A 20,254-nucleotide genomic window follows, 5' to 3' on the forward strand; every position below is an offset into this window, starting at 1 on the left:
GAAATCATTACGGTTAAAAATAATCACTTTAAAGTCCTATATCTCCAGAACTAGGAGAGAGAAGGCAAAAGATTATAAGTTAAATTTTTATAATTAAAGAATAAACTATCAAACATGATCGACGATTAAAAATACATGAGTTTTAATGCATCATTCATTCATAAGGCATACAATTTGAGGAATAATAATGGAAAGCCAGAAATTTGATTGGGCATTTTTAAAATAAACACGTTGAGTCTATTTTTAACATAAATTGAATGTATGATCGTCAAACATTAGCTCGCAGACTTTCTGTACGCCATTTAATACTAAAAATTATATTCTTTATCTGTTATACCACAGTTTAAATCAAATAATAAAGTTTTAAATGATTTAGGCCCTAATTTTGTAAATCACGTCACCAAAGTGATATATCCATATGTATGTGTAAAGCAAAAACAAAATTTTAAAAATTGGCTTTTCATAATTTGAAAATTTTGTAGTTATTTAAAACAAAAACAAATTTAAAAAAATTTATTTTTGCTTTACACAATAAGTATATCACTTTGGTGACGTGATTGTCAAATTGCATTGATTTTTGGCAACCCTTTTCACTAAATAAAAGAAAAAAAATGCAAAACAGAAAAGTGAAACAAAGCAAAACAGATAAACATTATCGAAAAGGAGTGATAAAGACCGGTGACACCACACGGATCTCCTTCAGAAATTTATACAACTTGTCTAGCTTTTTAAGAGAAATATTTAATTGAAATAAATTCAGGTGAGTTTTCTAATTATAAAAATATAAGTAACATACATATTTAAATTTGCTATAAATAATTCGCATGCATCGATTTGTTGTGTTTAAAAAAAATAAAATTAAGAAAGAAAAAATGTACTAAGATTGACCATGTTTGTTCGTATTGTGTGTAGTATATAGATTTCATCCGTGTCCCCTTGTGTCACCCACTAAATTTGATGCAATTTTCAATAATTTTTTGGCATTTTTCCATTTAACGTCACAGTAGAATATCAATAATCCATGTATGTATGGCTGTTTGTGTGTGTGCCATTTGTGTTTTTGTGGATAATATATATTATCCACAAAAACACAAACATTAATGTATGTACTGAATTTTATTTTTAATTCATTTTTCCTCATGCAACCACCAGTTGATTCTTCAATGCTAAGCAGTATGTGTATTCTGTTTTCATTGGCCTGTGGTGTGGTGGTACAACATTATAATTTGTTATTATTTTTCCTCCACGTAACTTGTAGTTTGCTTTTGCAATCAAGTTTTCTGTTAAACATTAATATTATTTCATTTGTGATGAGCAGGGCAACCAAAAATATGCTCTAAAAAAAGTGTTTTATGCGCATAAAATATGCACTTAAAAACGAAAAATATGCTCTTAAAATATAAAAAATATGCACTTAAAAATAGTTGGTTTTTGTTGAATTTCAAAGTTTTATTAAACAAATAAGTAGAAAGTAAAATAAATATTGAGCTCATAAATTAAATTTGGTAATTATACATGAAAATAGTCTGATTCAATTCATTTTATTATTGCAATAAATTACTATGTATTTACTTAAGTTTTCAAATTCTTTGTTTTAAATTTCCGTAGAGTTTCTTAGACAATCTTAATCAATTGATCAATTCAATTTTAAACTGTCTAATACTTCAAATTTGTTTAGTAATTATTAGGATAATATTTGACTTTCTGAATTCATGTGCCCCAATATGTATAGGATTAGTAGGGAGAGGATGTTCTGCATAAATTTCTCTAAATGTTTCTATTCTACATGTAGATTTAAAAACCACCTTTTTATCATTTAAATTATATTTAAAAAAAAAAACTCGTTGGGTGTTTAATTTTTTGGTGAAAAAATTTAAATGGATTTTGGAGCATTCATCATGTATTTAGGTTAACATCTAAATAAATTCGGCTTCAAAAATTTAAATAGAATTATCAAAAAGTCTTACAATTGTTGAATGATATTTTTTATTTAAGACTGCGGTGATTATCATTGGGACTCAAAATGGGTGACCCGATGTACTAGAAGATAGTGTGCTGGACTATCAATCTGAGAGTTGCGAGTTCGATTCCTGTCAGAGACTCTGGCTGTATCAGCAGACAAGCAAAACGCTTAGCATTGTTTCCTCTATCTATCTAATATCTTCGTTAGAATTTGTGTAAATCTATCAACGAACAATGAATGCGAGGTTTTCAATAGATCTTAATATTCTGAACATTTGTTTAATAATTTTATATTAATGGTAAACTGTCAATGCCTAACCATAACTGTCTAAAGCAAACTTAAGTTTTTTTTTTGTATTTTGAAAATGTATCCAAAATTTTGTTAAGAAATTGTCCATAATACATACAATTTTGAAATTTTATTTACCCAATAAGCATTTTTGCTGGAATTCAAGTTGAATGCAAGTGTAATTCAAGCCTTTAATTATAGTCAAGCAATTGAATTACAATTGAATTGCAGTTGTATTACACTTTATCTCAATATCATTATCCAGTAAAAAGGAAATATAAATTTAAGCCATATGTTTTTTGTTTGAAAAATATTTAATTTTTCAAATATTTTTCAAGTTTAAAACATAATTATTTTTACATTCAAGTCAAATTATAACAAAATGTTCAAGTGCTTGAATTTTTGGGACTTTGGTGCTTACTGGGTACATTTTTTACGTATTTTTTATTATTTGTTAAATGTTGATATTTGTGTTTGTATTTTTTTAATTTAATTCAAATATACGGAAATTAAGCCTCCTTAAATCCACCAAAATTCAATGAAGATAAGGCGATTATGGGTATTCTAATTTTTTCTTTAAGTAACTTAGGCCAATTATCATTGGACCCTGAAAAATAGTAAAATATAGAAATGAAAAATTACAATGCAAACAATAAAATTATATTAAGAAAACAAAATAATTAAAAAAAGAAAATATGCAACAAAAATATGCAGTTATGAGCTAAATATGCCAAAATATGCTATAAAAAGCAAAATATGATAAAATATGCTGTAAAGAGCAAAATATGCAAAAATATGCACTAACAAATCGATGGCAAAATTCTTAAAATTGTCTGAAACGGATAAATAACTAACTCATACGTTTATACGACGCACAGCAAAAAATATGATATTGCATAATTTTGGTTGCCCTGGTGATGAGCATCAATTAATTTTAGTCCACCATAGCACTATTAAAAGGAGCAGGGGTAACAATATTCATGGATATTTATTTGGTTTCTGTTAGCTTTTGTAATCGGGAGGGTGTATTTTTAATTATCTAGGTAGTTTGTTATTTTTATATATATTTATATATACGTTTAACAGATATTGGTGGAATACTTTTATCATTGTTAAAATAGGAATATGAGTATCTATTAGGGTATTCGAATTATTCGATTTTTCTCTTGTTCGAATAAAACGAATAATTCGAATAAGAGATTTTAACTTGTTCGAATAATTCGATCACACGTTTAAAATTAATCGAATTATTCGAATAATTTAAATTTTTTTAAAAAAGTAAAGAATGAAGTTTTGATGTCGGTTTTTTAATATTTTGTTGTTAAAGATAACGTTAAAGTTAACAATTCAAGTATTGATAATGTTAAATAACATTCGAAAACAAAGTCCATCATTAAATTTTCAACAGAAATATTCTGATCAGATTACCTGCCGAACAATTTACAAAACAATTGACTAGTGTTGGGGTGAGGAATCCGCCTCGCTAATGATTTGCACAGGACTTTGAATAAAGAGACACTGGATTTCATTTTAATACAAATTTATTTATCCAATGTTTCTTATATTAAAATTCCTACAAACAAATACACATATTTATTTAGTTGGGGAAATTATGTAAATTACAAACAAAAATTTAATTAAAAACTAGCTTACTTTTTGTTATGGAAACCACTAGAGTTAAATATTGAAGATATTCTAAATTAGTCTTCCGCACTGAAGACTAACCACCACGCTAGCCAATTTAGTGTTAAAAATATATAAAATGTAGTTGTAACTATTGTAATAAATGATAATATAAGACAAACAAAATGACAGACAAAATGTAAAAGAATATTTAACGAAAATTTTATAACATTAACAACACTGAAATAATTTAGCTAGTTTTGCCCGTGGCGACAACAACTAGCAAACCCTTTAGTTTCCGTTTCCGTATGCTTTAAAAAACTTGAGATAGTTGGACAGGATCCTGAATTCAAATACAATATAAACGTATTAAGAACTCTTTTATGTCGTTCATTAATTCGGGTTTTAAATTGAGTAACTAATTCTATAGTAAATTAATTATTCACAATTTTTAATTATTTACAACAAATTGTATTATACATCAAGCTCTATCAACGTTACCGAATCTTTGCTTAATAACGTGGTCTTAGGGAATTAAACAATACAGGGGATATGTCCAATGTTTGATATCATTGTCAGTGAACGTGGCTAATTTGAAGTAAAGAATGATTGACGCATTTACAAATACGCAAAAAGTTTATTACCATCTTACACAAAGAAGTTCAACGATGTTCAAAATCATGTATAAGAAGAACTCCATGCTTTTCTTGCTACAAAACGTTAGTTTTCTTCTATTTCTATGTAATCATTATAAATGTCATCCTCAATATCACTTTCAACGACCGTTTCTAAATCACATTCTCCATCACATTCAACTCCATTTTAATCTATGTTAAAATTTTGATTATTAATTTCGATTGTTCTAATATTTTGCCAGCTGAATAACAAATATTTTATTCCGTACATTTTATTTTCATTGGTTCAAGTCATAAGTTAAAAATTTTAAAAGATTTGTTTTTAGAATTGTAACTTCTTGCAGTAATATTTATATATTTATAGAAGGAGCTATTGGAACACTCATCTACAGTGATCGAAAGTCCCTTTGTCTTTAGTTATTTGTCGAATTTCAGAAACAATACAATTTTTGTGAGTCATTATTACTTATTTAAATTTGAAATTTTTTTTAAGAAATTTAAATATATATGAACATTTATTCGTTTTATTCGATTATTCTACATAAAATTGTTCGAATTATTCGTTATTCGAAAATGGCCATTTTTAAATTGTTCGAATAATTATTCGTAAGAAATTATTCGATTAATCGAACGATCATTATTCGAATGAATACCCTAGTATCTATATATGAATAACAATTCGTTAAGTAGGCACTCGGAATGTATTAGCTAAAGTTTGTTTATTTGTACGATTCATATAAGTACGTTTAATTAAGCATTGATGTCGAAGATAGATCAGATTATCTTATAAAAATCTATATACCTATCTCAAGAATATGATGGATGAGGCAGCGTTATGATAAATCAAGACTTTGTTAAATTCATAATTATGAGCATTAAAGTATCGATCAGTATCGATGTGTTTAGCTATATGAACTAATGACAGCTCAAACAATGGAAACAACATTTTTGACATTTTGGTGATACAGGTAAGTCTCCATTTACGCGGTACTTTATTTACGCGAATTCGATATAACGCGAACTGAAATTAGCGACAATTTTTTCAAATACGCGACTTTTTTTACACGATTTTTATATAACCCGGCAACAGACAACAAGAAACGAGAAAACACAAGCGAATAACAGATTTCTTTTTTGAAAACTTCGTTAATTTTTATGAATTTTTTGTTATGTTTTGATCTCTTTTATGTATTAGAATATTTTGTTTTTTTAATTGAAATTTTTTCCTTAATTTTCTATTAATTACTTCACTTTTATTTTAATTATGTTTTTAAAAGTACATATAAGTTTACTTAAAGTATATATCGTCGGCTTAAATGCAAACGGACGTAACTACATTTTTATTGTTTTTACAGGATACGTTATAAAATCAATAATAATAGAGTATTCTTGGCAATTGTTCAATCAATCAAAAACTCGATTTTGAATTTTTGTGTAGTTACGTCCGCTTTCATTTAAGGTGACGATATTTTTGTGTTTTCTATTTAACGCGATTTTTAGGTCACAATTTCTTTTTTGTTATGTGACTGATATATTGTTTTACGCGAAATAAAAAATTATTGGCCCCACAAAAGCATTTCTTTCTAAATTAGAACCTCGTTTTACGCGAATTTGATTTACACGCTATTTTTTTGGTCCCAACAAACCGCGTAAATGGAGGCCTACCTGTATATGTAAATGAATTTTAAGCATTCTGCATCGAGAACCAATGAAATTTGGCACAGATGTTTCTCTTAACATTTCTTCCATTTGGAAAAGATTTTTTAATTAGTGCACTTCTAAGTGGATAGAAGTGATAATTTAAAAAAAGTAATGAATTTAATTTTATGGATAAATACTTACATCAATTGCAGAAAATTTTATATTTAGAAACAGAAACTGATAAAAATAAGGAAAATACATTCCCATATTTAAAGTGGTAAATAGATTATTTCCCGGAAGTTGACAATGGTTGCCTAATTATTACAGAGCTTTACTTTTACTCTTTAAGTTAGAATTTTGCAAATGTTAGTAAAGTTTAAATATTTGATGTTAATATTAAATAACAAATTTACTAATATTTAATTTTTGAATTCATATTTAGTATCACTGTTAAATCGTGGATTCTTAGACGAAGTTCAGGCACATTTCCATATTTGTTAAAAATCTTATTTATTATAGGTATGTTACCATACTTATCTACCAAATCTTAGAACAAAACATTCATAAGATTCTTACTGGGATTTCCAACAAATATGGTGTTAAAATTATCGTAGTGACTTCAAATGTGTAAAAATTTAATTTGCGATCATCAAGAATTATGTCCATATGTCCGTATTATAATCATCGTAAAACGTTAAAATGTGTCCAATATATTGTAGGTACATTCACTTTTACGACCTTAATTTTTTAAACAACAATGACCGTTCTAATAGTTTCGCCATAAGTCTATGGTAGAATGTGTAACATTAGTAGATGGAAAATTGTTTCATTGGAAAATTTTCTTAAATTTTACTGACAGCAGAATTTGCAATTGAACTCAGATCGGTATTGAAAATTCGTATCAACTTCTCAAAAAATTCATTCATTATGTTAATGATAATGTGAAAGTGAACTTTTCTAATCTAAACTAGTATACGTACAAAACTTATGTACATATTATGAATATTTTCTGAAACCCTCGCAACGTCGCAACACAGGCTGCCAACAGCTAGTTAGACCCCTTTCACACTAGGCAATTTAGTTGCGCAAGTCTCTTGTGCTTGTAGATCAGACATGCGCAGCCCATACCACAATTGTGGAAAATAAAATCACACGTATTCTTATGCTCTTACATTTTAGTAGTCGTTGTCCACTCAACGAGACAACTAGGAATACGCATGGGCACTGCTGTATTACTTTTTCTTTATTTTTTCGGTTTTTTTTTGTATTTGTGTGTTTGTAGGTGCACTGAATAAAATAAAGAATTGAATGTGTTGGTGAGAGGATTTATTTTTGCGAACCTCTGTTGTAGATACCAGAGTTAATGTCGAGTTGAGGAGAAGAAAATTTAGCATGCTGTTTTGTTGTTGCCTAGTGTGAAAGGGGTCTTAGTTATACAAAATATTCACTAACACGTAAATACATTTTTTCAAATGTATCTCGAAATTTTAATTATATCAAGTCACCCCTATGGTCCCATTCTGAATGTTATATATGCTTTTAATCGTTTAATGGGTTATATTTAAGGAAAATCTTTGGAAAATGGAAGATGTTTTTTTGAGATTAATTTTTTCAAGGACGATTTTCTATATTCTGTTTTGATCAGAAACGGATTTCTAGAAATAACGTTTAAATCTATGATTTGATCAAAAATTAAAATAGGTCTAACAATTTCTAAAGTTATTAAAATGCAATTATTGATAGCAATTTATCGTTACGTCCCGGCTATAAAAATGTAAAAATCTAGTGACTCTAATTTATCAACATAAATTGATTGATTTTGAAACTGTTAGTACAGATATAAAAGATATGCATTTTAAACCCATATAAAACCTAAAGTGAATTTCGAAATTCTAGAGCACTTTAAATTTTATGTAAAAACTCATTTATTGATCGCAATTTATTAAAATGTAAAAATCTAGTGAATCCAATTTATATTGGATTTGATTGATTTTGAAACTGTTAATACAGATTCATTTAATTTATTTATTTCAAAACATGTAATATAAAGCTATAGAGGGCAAAAAAATAAAGCATTTTTTAAAATTTTCAACTTTAAAATGACTATAACTTTAAAAGGTGATAGATTCGTATTCACAAGGTTTTTTCTGGGGTTTTCCGATATGTGTCACAAATATTTTTGATTTCGAAAAGTAAAATGAAATACAAGCCATCTGAACTCAGATGCAATTATTCTCCATCATTTTTGATTTTCCTTATATGCCCTTACACTTTGATGCTTAAAAAATCATAAAATATTATATTTTATTACAATAAGAAAAACTAAATTTGAGAAGTTTTTCACATATTTTTCAATTCGAATAAATATCTTTTTGAAATAATGAAAATAAATAATGGGAAAAAGTAGCCTTTATGCTCCTTGCTTAATTTATTTAAAGATGTATCTAGTATTTACAAAAATGTATTTAAAATTCAAAAATTAATTTATTTTTACCATTGTTTGTATTATAAATTATTTTTTTTATTTACTCGCCCAAAAGCAAAGATTAAAATTGTTGTTCTTAACTCTGCGTACAACAAATGTTGTCAAGTGCTTTAAATACTATTTATTACGAAAAACACTTATTTTTAATTTAATATTTACATTTTGTTCTCAAAGATAAGATCTTTCATGGTTTTAAATATTGTTATACATTCATTATACACATTATGATTTTGTTTTTTTTTGCGCCATCATCGACAAATAAACAAAACTTTTGCTATAATATCAATAAAATACCAAGCAAAAATATACATATTTTTTAATATTTAAATGTTGACATTAAAACAGATTAATGGCAAGATGTGTTTGTATGACGGCAGAACTAAATGCTTGACACTCTTGAAACGGCATTCTAAGAGATAGGGAAAAGGCTTATCTCTCTTTTATTTATGTTTCAATGCACCAACACCACTACTGCTGCCTATAAAATTTGTTTTTTTTTACATTTTATTTAATCTCAACAAAACCTTTAAACAATGAATTCATTTAGGTTTAAATAATATTTTCAAAGATAATAATAATTTCTTTGTACTAATACTAACTGAAATTCAAATATTATTAACAATGTAAATGAGAATTTAGTTTTATTTAAATTACAATCAACTGTAAAATTCTTTTAAAGTTCTGATTTTAATCAGACATCCTGAGAATGATGAATAGATGTTAATATGTATTAGAAAGTAGTGTACTAAAAGATGAGTACTGTAATCACTTAAATGCGCTCATTTTTTTTAAAGATATAGTACTTGACTAGTTCATTTAGTAGGAAAACATTTTCGAAATGACATGTTGAGAAAAATATTTAGTTGAATTTAAAACGTTTAACGGTATCAATCGTGCGGAATTTTAAATTTGTTTAACATATCTGGTGGGAAAATAAATTAAAAATTATTTTGTGATATATTGACATTGCGCATCAATAGATTTTGATAATTTAAACAGTTTCTAAATATGAGAAAACAAAATGGTCATTGATCTCTTAACTTGATATGCTCAGAAAAACCTATTCTTTAAAAAATGATAATCTTGAAAATAATTAATAAATGCTTTTATGTTCCGTAGATCTTTTTGTAGTTCGGTTGTTGTTATTTTATAGGAAAATATGTTCACTATCTTCTAATAATTATCTTTTTTTTTTTTTTTTTTGTTAAAATAAACTCGAGTCAATTATCATTAATGTCGAACCATTCATGTGAAAGTGTTTTTATATATACATATATTTTTTTTAAATTTTATTCTTGGCACGAGATTTAACAACAAATTGATAAATTCTTATTAGTGATTTTCCTATTTTTTTATATGAATTGAATTTAAATATTTATCGCCACGCATGTTTCTCTCAAATTATTCAATACAACCACACATATTTTAAATAATATTCAATTGTTGTGACTTATTTCTTTTTAAATTAAATTATTTATCAATTGCTATTATTCTATTTCGTTGTTTTATAATTAATTTCAGTTTTATTGGTTCTTCTTGTCTACGTAATTATTTATTTCTAATACATATTTAATTGTAGAAATGACTTTACAATCAATTAAATATATACCCGGTAAATTGGAAATACTCGATCAGTTACTACTTCCGGTCCAATCGAAATATTTATCGGTAAAAGGTGTAGAAGATGGTTGGAAGGTTATTAATAAAATGCAGGTAAGTTATTTTTTTGTTTATAAGTTAGTAATATGCTTCAGATTAAATAAAAAATTTAAGTAAATGTTTTAATCATTGCCTGATTACTTATACTTTTAACACATTTCAAAATATATGTGAGATAATTGTATTTTTATACAATAAAACTGTTTTTAAATATAAAGAAAGCACACATTAATTGTATGAAAAATATATATTTTTAAACATCTTTTATAGACATTTATAAAACAACAACCCTTTTAGACTAATTCTGAAACTTAGAATAAGCCTAAAAATGTGCTTCCGAATTTCTTTAGTATCTTCATAGCGATAACCTTTGCCATCACAAACGCAACACGTGCTAGAGGAATGTTTTTATAATCGAAGTTCTATACAACAAATTTTCATAGAAAATAGGAAATACATTTTACAATTATTTATACATTAAAAAAACTTAACTAATAAGTATTAAAGTAATATTAACTTTTTATAAAGTCAACATTTAGGGCATAGATAAGTATATAAAGACTAGGGTATTCAATCGATTAACCGTTAATCGGTTAACCGATTAATTTTGGACGGTTAACTGTTCGAATAATTCAAAATTGGCGATTTTCAAATAACGAATAAACCGATTAAGTTGTGTCGATTAACCGATTAACCGAAATGTTCTATGATGATTTTTGTCCTAATGAGTCGGAGGACGATATGGTAATAGACGAAACTGAAGACATTACTGAAACGAGTCTTTTATCACAACTTAAAGAAAGTATTAAAGTATTTAAAATCTAAAAAAATCCATGGTATGATGGAAGATTTTATATGATTAGAAAAAACTAAAAAAATAACTGAGAAATTGGATATTCTTTATCATGCCTTACTTTCGATTTCTCCAACATCTACAATCAGTCAGATCAAGTTTTATTAAAACTAAAAAAATCATTTAAATTACATTCTTTTTTAAAAGATTATTTCAGAATATCTCCTTAAAATCCTAAAAAATCACATGTTTATTTATTGTTTTGTTGAAATGTTATGTTTTGTTCGTTTTTTATGTTTTTGTTCTTTTTATTAACAAAATGCTTATATAAATACACAAAATTCTTGTTTTTCTTTTCAATTTAAAATAAAATGGAAATTATTCGGTTAATCGAATAATTTAAATTTAACCGATTATTAACCGATTAAATCTAAACCTCAATTAATTATTTGCTCGATTAACCGATTAAATCAGAAACCCGATTAATTGAATACCCTAATAAAGACCTAACACAGTTGTCAAAAACCCAACTGGTGAAAATGTATTAGTAAAAAATACTATGTGAAAACAAAAACAAATAATTTTTGTGGTTTTAGTTTTTTTCGAGTTTCCGCTCTATGTGTATTTTTCTGTATGATTTGGGGCCTTTTTAGAAACACTATGATTTTCATACTAAATGTTTAAAATTGTTTTCCGACCATACATTCTTAAACTTTTGTGTTTAATATTTAATATACTTTTCCTAATGATATCTTTAAAAAAAACTTTTTCTTTAGACAGCTTGCTTGACCTTAAAGTTTTTTATAGTAAATTTTTCGAAAGATATATTTAACACTTTCATGCGGACTCTTGCCTTTCGAAACATTTTAACAACATTAGATATAGAAATTATCCATAGAAACTGTTCCGTCAAAAAATGTCTGTTATAAGATGAATGGAATACAAGGTACAAGGTCGGGATGAATGGCACATACAAATGAACAGAAACATGAAATAATTTATTTAACAGTTTCGGTTTGCTTCGAATTAGGCCAAATAATGACGTTTGAGAAAAAACCACTTTCGATCGGACTCTATAAATTTGTAATCATAAAGTAATATTTGTGCTTTTCACATAAATGTTTGTTATATTACTATCTCAAAGTAGAAATTTATTGAAAGAATATTTTATTAAATCTGACTCTTCACTTTGAGCTTAAATTTTATCACTCAGCGAACATTCGTGTATTCTGATAATCATACTTCTGACTAATATGGCCAGATCATGAAAGGACCTGATCGAAGATGTATTAGTCTGCGTCATTGTAAAGTAGGTCAGTCACATAGAAGGTGTTGTACCGATTCTTCCTCTTCCTCATCTAAATAAATTGTACAATCGTTGTAACATGGGTAACCCATACGTTTCGACATGTGCCCAAGTGTCAAAAGAGTACTGGTCCTATCCTTTGCCAGAGTGAGCTAGAGCATTCTGGATATTCTACAAGTGGTGATGTTAGACCTCATTAATACCGTCTCTTTAAACTCACATTCATCTATCAAATTTGATATTGAAGCTAATGGAGTGTGAATGACCATGTTGCGCATTCATAAGAGATTTATTTTCCCCGGATGCCCTTATGACCTGGAACCCATTAAGGGCATTTATTATCGCAAGGCTGTCTTTATATTAATAGGCAAATTTTTGGGATTTAATTCCCGGATTCTTCTCGGTTTTATCGAGGCTATAGGCCTCTGTTTGGACCACGGTATTGGTCCAGTTCATCAGAGAAATTTCCCCTGCCCGTTTATGTCTTTGAACCAGTGTAGATTGAAATCTCATCGTCCCAAAAGACCGAGTTCGGGGATCAATCATCCCTTGTCGGTATTCTGAATCAAAGGTCCTAACAAAAATTTTACTCTGCATATGTTTTATAGGATGGCACCATCTGACTCTAAGTCGTAGGCCATATTTGGAAGACAGGCTAGTATCTTGCTTATAATGGAAAGGTGTGTTTTTAGTGTGCATCCAGTGTACAATAAAATCTTTAAGACCCCATATCTTCCCAAAAGTGTTCTTACAAATATAGAAGGCGAGATTTCCACGAGAACTTAGAGCCTAGAATTACGCCAAGATATTCGGTTTCATGAGTTCACATATTGTAAGGAACTTTCCTTTAATAAGATGCACAATGTCGTCAGCATATGCGACTACTTTGGTACCTATCGTACTGAGCCTGAAAAAGGATATTAGTTATGACAAGATTCCAAAAACGTTGAGAAAAGTTGTGCTGTCCAACCAATATCCAATTCGAGGTTATGGCCGATAAAAAAACGAAAAAATATTTTTAAAAAATAATACAAATTTAAAACAAGACTTAAAAAACATTTTGCGACACCTTTTTATCATCTCTAGATTTTTCGCTAATCTGAAAGAGATTTTTTTATCTATTTTTGTATTTGTTAAGAAAAAACAAACTACTTTAAGATTACTAGTACAATAAAATAAAAAGCTTATTATAAAACAAAAATAAAAAAATTCGCAGTTTTGTTTTACAATATACCCACCCCCTTGAACAATTAATTCTTATATCTAGCAATTGTAAAATAATGAAATTTGGCTACTTATTCATCAACATACAATAATAAGCAAACAAATTACCATAATGTGATTTCAATTAAGGTATTTTTCAAATGCTTAAAATACTTATTTTTTTTGTTAAACAACAATTCATTCATGTTCGTTTGTGTAAGTTTATTTTTATTTTAAATAATTCATCATTTACTACATCCATTAAAACACTGAGAATATTTAAAATAGAATTTGTTAATGTTGGTATTTTCTAAAAAAATAAACCTATAAAAACTAAAAATAATGTATTTATTTAAAAAAAAAAATCAAATCAAAAATAAATTGTCGTTAATATAATTTTTATTTACCAAAAATTGTTTAAATTCTTGCAAATTTCAAAGCGCCTAACAAATCATTCATACAGAAGATTATACCAATAAAGTGATTACACGATATTTCTATAATGTAAAAGCATTTAATGCAAAAAGAAAGCGAAATAATAAAATACTTAAACAATTAAAAATTATCAATTTACCTACTAATTACTCAACAAATAACAATTTATACCATCCATATGCGCTAGACACTATAATTTAAATCTCAAAAATGCTTTCACAATTTTAAAAATGATGAACGTCATATACATATGCATATGACAGATGTCAGGTATTTTTAAGAACTCTTTCATTTGAAAGTATGCACATACATTTTAATTTTTAAAAATTAAAATAAATCTTACTGACATACATTATTGTTATACATATGTAGAAGATCCAGCAATATTTGTTCTATTTATAACATGTCAGGTTTTTAATATTTTTAGTTTACAGTTTCTTAGTTTAAATTGTGAAAAAGTATTTATATTAATGAATGTATTCTTTTGTAACTCATTTAAATAACAGATGTATAAATGTTTATTATTTGTCTTTTGCACTTTATATTTGTCTGTTTGTTGTCTATCTTTTTTGTAAAATTTTGAATACATCATAATCAACATGAAAACATAAGTGTTGATATTTTTATAACACAGAAAACCATAGACAACGACTAGATAGGTAACTGAGAGCTAAAAATCGAAGTTTGTTGTCAGAAACCTAATTCATGAGAATGTATTACATGTATTTTGTTTTTGTATCACCCGTATGTGTGAAACGAGTAATTTTTTACTCTCTCCTTCCGTTCTATGCGTTTATTCTATGCAGAAATCCCTTATATGTATATAACAAGAATTTTTATAAAGAAATTGTTATCAAAGATGGGTCTGGGTCTCCCAGGTGCGGATTACTCCAAATCCAAAAAGTTTTAATATAAAAAGAAAAAATGTTCAATAAATTTTACTTTATTTACCCCCAAATGGTTGACTTGAATAAGTACCTGGGGTCTCCCATCCAGCAATAACTAATTTATATAAAAAACAATTTCATTGTAAACGAAACTTAGAATGAAAGCTTAATATTTTCTTTAAAGTACTTTTTAAGCATGTATGTTGACTTTTCTTTTGTTGATTTTTGTTATTGTTTATCACTTGAAGTATGCAAATATTGTCCTATAGTTAGTTGATTTTTATTTAACTTTTACTTAAAATGTTCTTTAAGTGATTCATGATTACTTTGGATTGTGTGCTTTTGTCTGTATATAAATCAAATATAGATCTTCTATTTGAAAATAAACAATTCATTATTTGTTTACTAAATGTATATATGTATGTTCGTACTGCCAAAATATTGTTATGAACAGGGCAAGTTTTTCAAGCTGTTTTGCTTTTTGCTTAGTAGATTGTTTAATGTTGACATTTATTTGCCATTGCATATTAAGAACAAGGTGCTTCAGCCCTGTTCATTTCGAAAATTTGTAGAATTTGGATTTTTTATAGTTTATAGTAAGTACGACACCACCTAACTCGCGGAATGCTTTTCACTTTTCTAGATCAAGTAGGAATGTACAGATTATTGTACCACGTATTGCCTGTTCTACTTATGAATGATATTTTCTGGTCAGAGTGCCTCGTATATGGAATAAATTACCTATTAATTTGAGGAATTTTCAATATTCAAAAAATAATTTTAAAACTATACCGTTCTCATATAGTATTTGTCGATCGTAATGCTTTTAACATGATATAAATTGGTTTCGGAATGTTTTTATTTAAAATTCATTAAAACTCGGTAGAGTGTGTGATATATTCTATATATAGCTATGTCCGCCTGTTTGTTAAAATTAACTTTCCGAAGACCCCAAATAACTTACAAACATGATAGATACATCAATATGTCGAGTCTAGTTCTGGTTTGGTTGCAATTTAATTAAAATATTTGGAAAAACAAAAAAAAATTCAGAGAATATTTTTTAAAATTATGACAAAAATATTCATGCAAAAAATATTAGGTCGAAAACCTTTGTTGTTAGTACCTTACTTTATTTTTATATACATAATTAATTATGTATTTAAAACTTGTAAATAAATAAATAAATAAAATAAATATTCATACAAGCTGAAATTGTATTATTTTTTTTTTTTTTATAATATCATAATCATAGTTGGGATAGTGCACTAAATGTTGATTGAAATCAGCATTGCACTACACTCACTAAAATTACAAAAAATTTAGTTTGCACTATTTTTTTATCAGCTTTAGTGATAATGCTTATTTCATAACTAGCACTAAAAAAATAGTGATAGTGATAATTTTTTAACTATCACTAAACGAAGATTTAGTGCAAAATCTGCACTACAATTAATTAGTGCAAAATTTTAAAAAAAGCTGCATTAAACATACTATCACTAAATTTTCAAAAATGAGTAGTCATGAAATTGTTGAATCCAAATTCGAAAAATATAAATTTTAAATATTTTTTGTTATTTTTAATGAAGTATTAGTCTTAAGTTTTAAATTAGTGCACAGAAATAAACTTAAACAATTTTGAACTTACAAATTTAGTGCACAATTTAAAGTTGCACTCAAATTAGTGCTGAATAAAAAGTTGCAATAAACTGATGATTGCATTTTTTAAATCAACTAATTTAATTTTGAGTGCAAAATTTTTTAACTAACTATCACTAATGTTTAGTGAGGCTGCTAATTTTCAACTCAGCACTAAATATGAACAAAATGATTGCACTAATTTTGCACTATCACTGAGTATTAGTGCAAACTGCAAAATTAGTACACTACCCCCATCTATGATCATAATAAATAAACTCTATTCTTATCTTATCTGTGATATCCATATATGTCTACTGTTTAGTCCAAGTTATAGCTCAATTGTCAAATTGTCAAGCAATCAGGACTTTTACATGCAAGGCTGAACGAATTCGACTTCCAAATATTCCCCGTCTTCAGATCCTGTCAGGTTGTGCAGAAACAGGGGCCAAATCACCGCATTCGAAATCGAGTACTTTGTCATCGAAATGTAGTTAACGTGGATCACGGCTGTCGTTATCGAAACGTATTTACTCGATCGGCCATCGAAAATTTTCTCTAAACGAACGTGCACTCGATATTGAATACCGTGATTTGTCCCCAGACTGCATATTGTCTCGGTCTTTATCCCCGTGAGATCCGGGCAAAGACAGGTGAGGTGTTCTATCGATAACTCTTCATCCTCAAAACGGAAACTCCTACAGATGGCATTAAAGGAATTAAACCGTGACATGTAACTTTTATTAATTTGTTGCACTTTTATGTATGTTCTGACTTCCTAATTAATGTTAAATTTCTAAAGAAAATTTTATATTTTTTGGCTTAATTTTTGGGTTAGACTTCCAAAAGCCTCAAAAAACGTATTTCAATGGAATTTTTCTTAAGGCTTTGATAATATAAAATAGTTTTGACATAAGATTGGAAATCGCGAAGAAAATTTCAGTATTTTATTCCAAAAAACATTCTATCTTGATCAAACAAAAAAAAAAATAAAAAATTAAAAACATTTTTTGTAAACCCTGCAGGAAACCTCATACCCTATCGAAATTTGGCTATATCAAAAAATCAGTACTGTCAGAATACATGTTCGTATACATGTTACCCTATGACTATTAAAATTATTATAAATTTTGTAATTTTTATTAAAAAATTTTATTTTTGACATTAAAATTTATTATAATACATATCAATTATTCCGCTGTACATCACCCAAACATATTCCTTGGGTTTTCAGATTTTGTTAGTTTTTGGCACTCATAGGGAGCATTCGTAAATGCAATAATATTGCATCAGAGCAGCAATAGATATAAATGACTAAATGGTTCCATAGCGTATACGTGTGCCAAATATCTAAAGACCTAAAGTAAATTCTTGGATGATGTACGGTGAAATGAATGATATATATTAGCCATTAAAAATAGATAAACTAAAACTACCTGTAAAAACTTTGTTTAATTTAACTACATATGCCTAATAATATTATTGTTTAATATAATTTGTTTAACACAGGTACGTGGTGCTCCTGCAATTGCGATAGTTGGCTGTCTATCGTTGGCTGTTGAAATTTTTCCAGAAACGTTCGACTCAAAAAAATCCTTACGCCAAGAAATTGAGGGTAAACTAAATTATTTGGTCTCGGCAAGACCAACAGCAGTAAATATGAAAATAGCTGCAGATGAACTAATTGGCCTGGCCAATGATCTAACAAAAGATGAACGTATTTCCGTCGATATAATGAAAGAAAGGTATTTTTTTTATATTTCGATAACTGAAAACAGAATATTAAATAGAAATTTAATTTTATAGATTCCTAGATGCCACTGAAGCAATGCTTCAAAAAGATATATCTGACAATAAAGCCATTGGTACAAATGGTGCAAAAGCTATACTAGAAAATGCCAATAAAGACGGACCCGTGCGTGTATTAACTCATTGTAATACAGGCTCATTGGCAACAGCTGGATATGGCACTGCTTTGGGAGTTGTTAGAAAATTACACGAATTAAAGAAACTAGGTTTGTAGTTAAACAATACAAACTTAAAATGTTTATATAAATTATTAAATTTAAACTTTCTTCTAGAACATGTATATTGCACTGAAACAAGACCATATAATCAAGGAGCTCGCTTGACAGCATATGAATTAGTACATGATAAACTGCCAGCTACGCTGGTATTAGATAGTATGGTTGCCGCTTTACTACGTGCAAAAAATGTAGCCGCGGTAGTAGTAGGTGCGGATAGAGTAAGTTTTATTTTTTGTATAGATTTATATCATTCGAAAAAAATACTTATTTCATTGTTTCACTTACAGGTAGCAGCTAATGGTGATACAGCCAATAAAATTGGAACTTATCAAATTGCCGTGGTGGCCAAACATCACGGTGTACCATTTTTTGTGGCTGCACCCTTAACTTCAATTGATTTACAAATACCTAGTGGTGATCATATTATAATTGAAGAGAGACCTGATCGTGAGATGACTCATGTGGGAGAGCATAGAATAGCTGCACCTGGTATTAACTGTTGGAATCCTGCATTTGATGTTACGCCCGCTTCTCTAATTACTGGCATAATTACGGAACGTGGTGTATTTAGTCCACAAAAACTTAAAGACGAAATAAGCGCTTTATTAGAACTCTAAACAATGTTGTCTCTTATCGTTTGTTAGACTTAAGAAACTTTCCCTTCCTTCTAAACATTTTCTCTCAACTATTAACTTTACATTAAACCTAAAGTATTTAGAATTTAAACAGCACCATTTTTTTATATAAAATTTCTTTACACTTAGTTGTGATATTGTTAACATGCGAAACTTACTATATATACAAACAATACGTATTTTTTGATACAATTATGGTTCAAAAAAATTATTATTATTAAAACATACTGCAGATTATGGCTAGAAAATAGATATCGATCACAAAAATATTGGAAAAATATGCTTAAAATTTAAGTACATTAAAAAAAATAAAATATACAAATTTATTTTTATTCTCAATAAGTGAATAATTTACATGTTGCGAAGTTTTATTTATTTTTTGGTTAGATAATATGTATTGAAAGGGTACAGGAAATTTTGCATCTGTCCGAAATAATTAAGGTAAAGAAAAAAAAGCTTGGAACTATTTGAGCTTGTGCAAAAAAAACTTGTGAAATGAAAACAGTGACAATTATACAGAACGTATCGATAATCCTATATATAAATAGGCCACACGTTTTTTTGTGGTACACTTTTAAGTATGTTATTGTTCACCAATATTGATGAAACATATATTGTTTAAAAGGTTTTTTTTAACTAGATATGCACAATATAAAAAATTGTTTAAAAATTCTTTCCATAAAAGTGGTAACAAGTGTTTTAAAAGTTTTCGAATTTCGGCCACCAGGCGATTCTAGTATTTTATTAATATACCAAGAAGATCCGCAATTCGATTCTAAAGGAAACACTTCCTAAATTATATACATACAAATTCGAACATTTTCCAATTGACTTACGGAGTAACTACCTTTATTTTTTCCCTAAGATTATGACGTTTTCTTAATGCATTTATAAATGATTTACATTTCCTCGTTTTGATATTTAACAATGTGATAATTAACCTACTAGCCTAATTCAAAATTTATGAAACACATGTCTTAATCAAAAAACAATGAAAATAAAGAAAATAAAATATTAAAACTCACTTACCCGTATA

The 20,254-nt window shown here is 27.7% G+C and overlaps 1 protein-coding gene across 4 annotated transcripts; it reads left to right on the forward strand.

Moving 5' to 3' along the window:
* Nucleotides 1-626: 626 nt before the first annotated feature.
* On the forward strand, nucleotides 627-19,572 carry LOC135963535 (methylthioribose-1-phosphate isomerase). Of its 4 annotated transcripts, none has more exons than XM_065515442.1 (6): nucleotides 627-760; nucleotides 10,157-10,348; nucleotides 18,066-18,301; nucleotides 18,363-18,571; nucleotides 18,638-18,801; nucleotides 18,871-19,572. In XM_065515442.1, the coding sequence occupies exons 2-6, from the start codon at nucleotides 10,217-10,219 to the stop codon at nucleotides 19,198-19,200; spliced, it is 1,071 nt and encodes a 356-aa protein (XP_065371514.1). In that variant the 5' UTR covers nucleotides 627-760; nucleotides 10,157-10,216; the 3' UTR covers nucleotides 19,201-19,572. The 4 variants fall into 4 exon arrangements, with proteins under 4 accessions (XP_065371514.1, XP_065371517.1, XP_065371515.1 ...); XM_065515445.1 differs by having other exon boundaries at nucleotides 664-760; nucleotides 10,215-10,348; XM_065515443.1 differs by lacking the exon at nucleotides 627-760 and adding an exon at nucleotides 9,445-9,560.
* The last annotated feature ends 682 nt before the right edge of the window (nucleotides 19,573-20,254 follow it).

Source organism: Calliphora vicina, chromosome 1, assembly GCF_958450345.1.
Source record: "Calliphora vicina chromosome 1, idCalVici1.1, whole genome shotgun sequence".
In the NCBI taxonomy this organism is placed as follows: Eukaryota; Metazoa; Arthropoda; class Insecta; order Diptera; family Calliphoridae; genus Calliphora; species Calliphora vicina.

Coding starts and splice junctions, on each gene's coding strand:
- LOC135963535 (XM_065515442.1), top strand. CDS start 10,217: ATGACTTTACAATCAATTAAATATATACCCGGTAAATTGGAAATACTC. Junction 10,349..18,065: donor AGGTTATTAATAAAATGCAG/GTAAGTTATTTT, acceptor TGTTTAACACAG/GTACGTGGTGCTCCTGCAAT. Junction 18,802..18,870: donor TAGTAGTAGGTGCGGATAGA/GTAAGTTTTATT, acceptor TTTCACTTACAG/GTAGCAGCTAATGGTGATAC.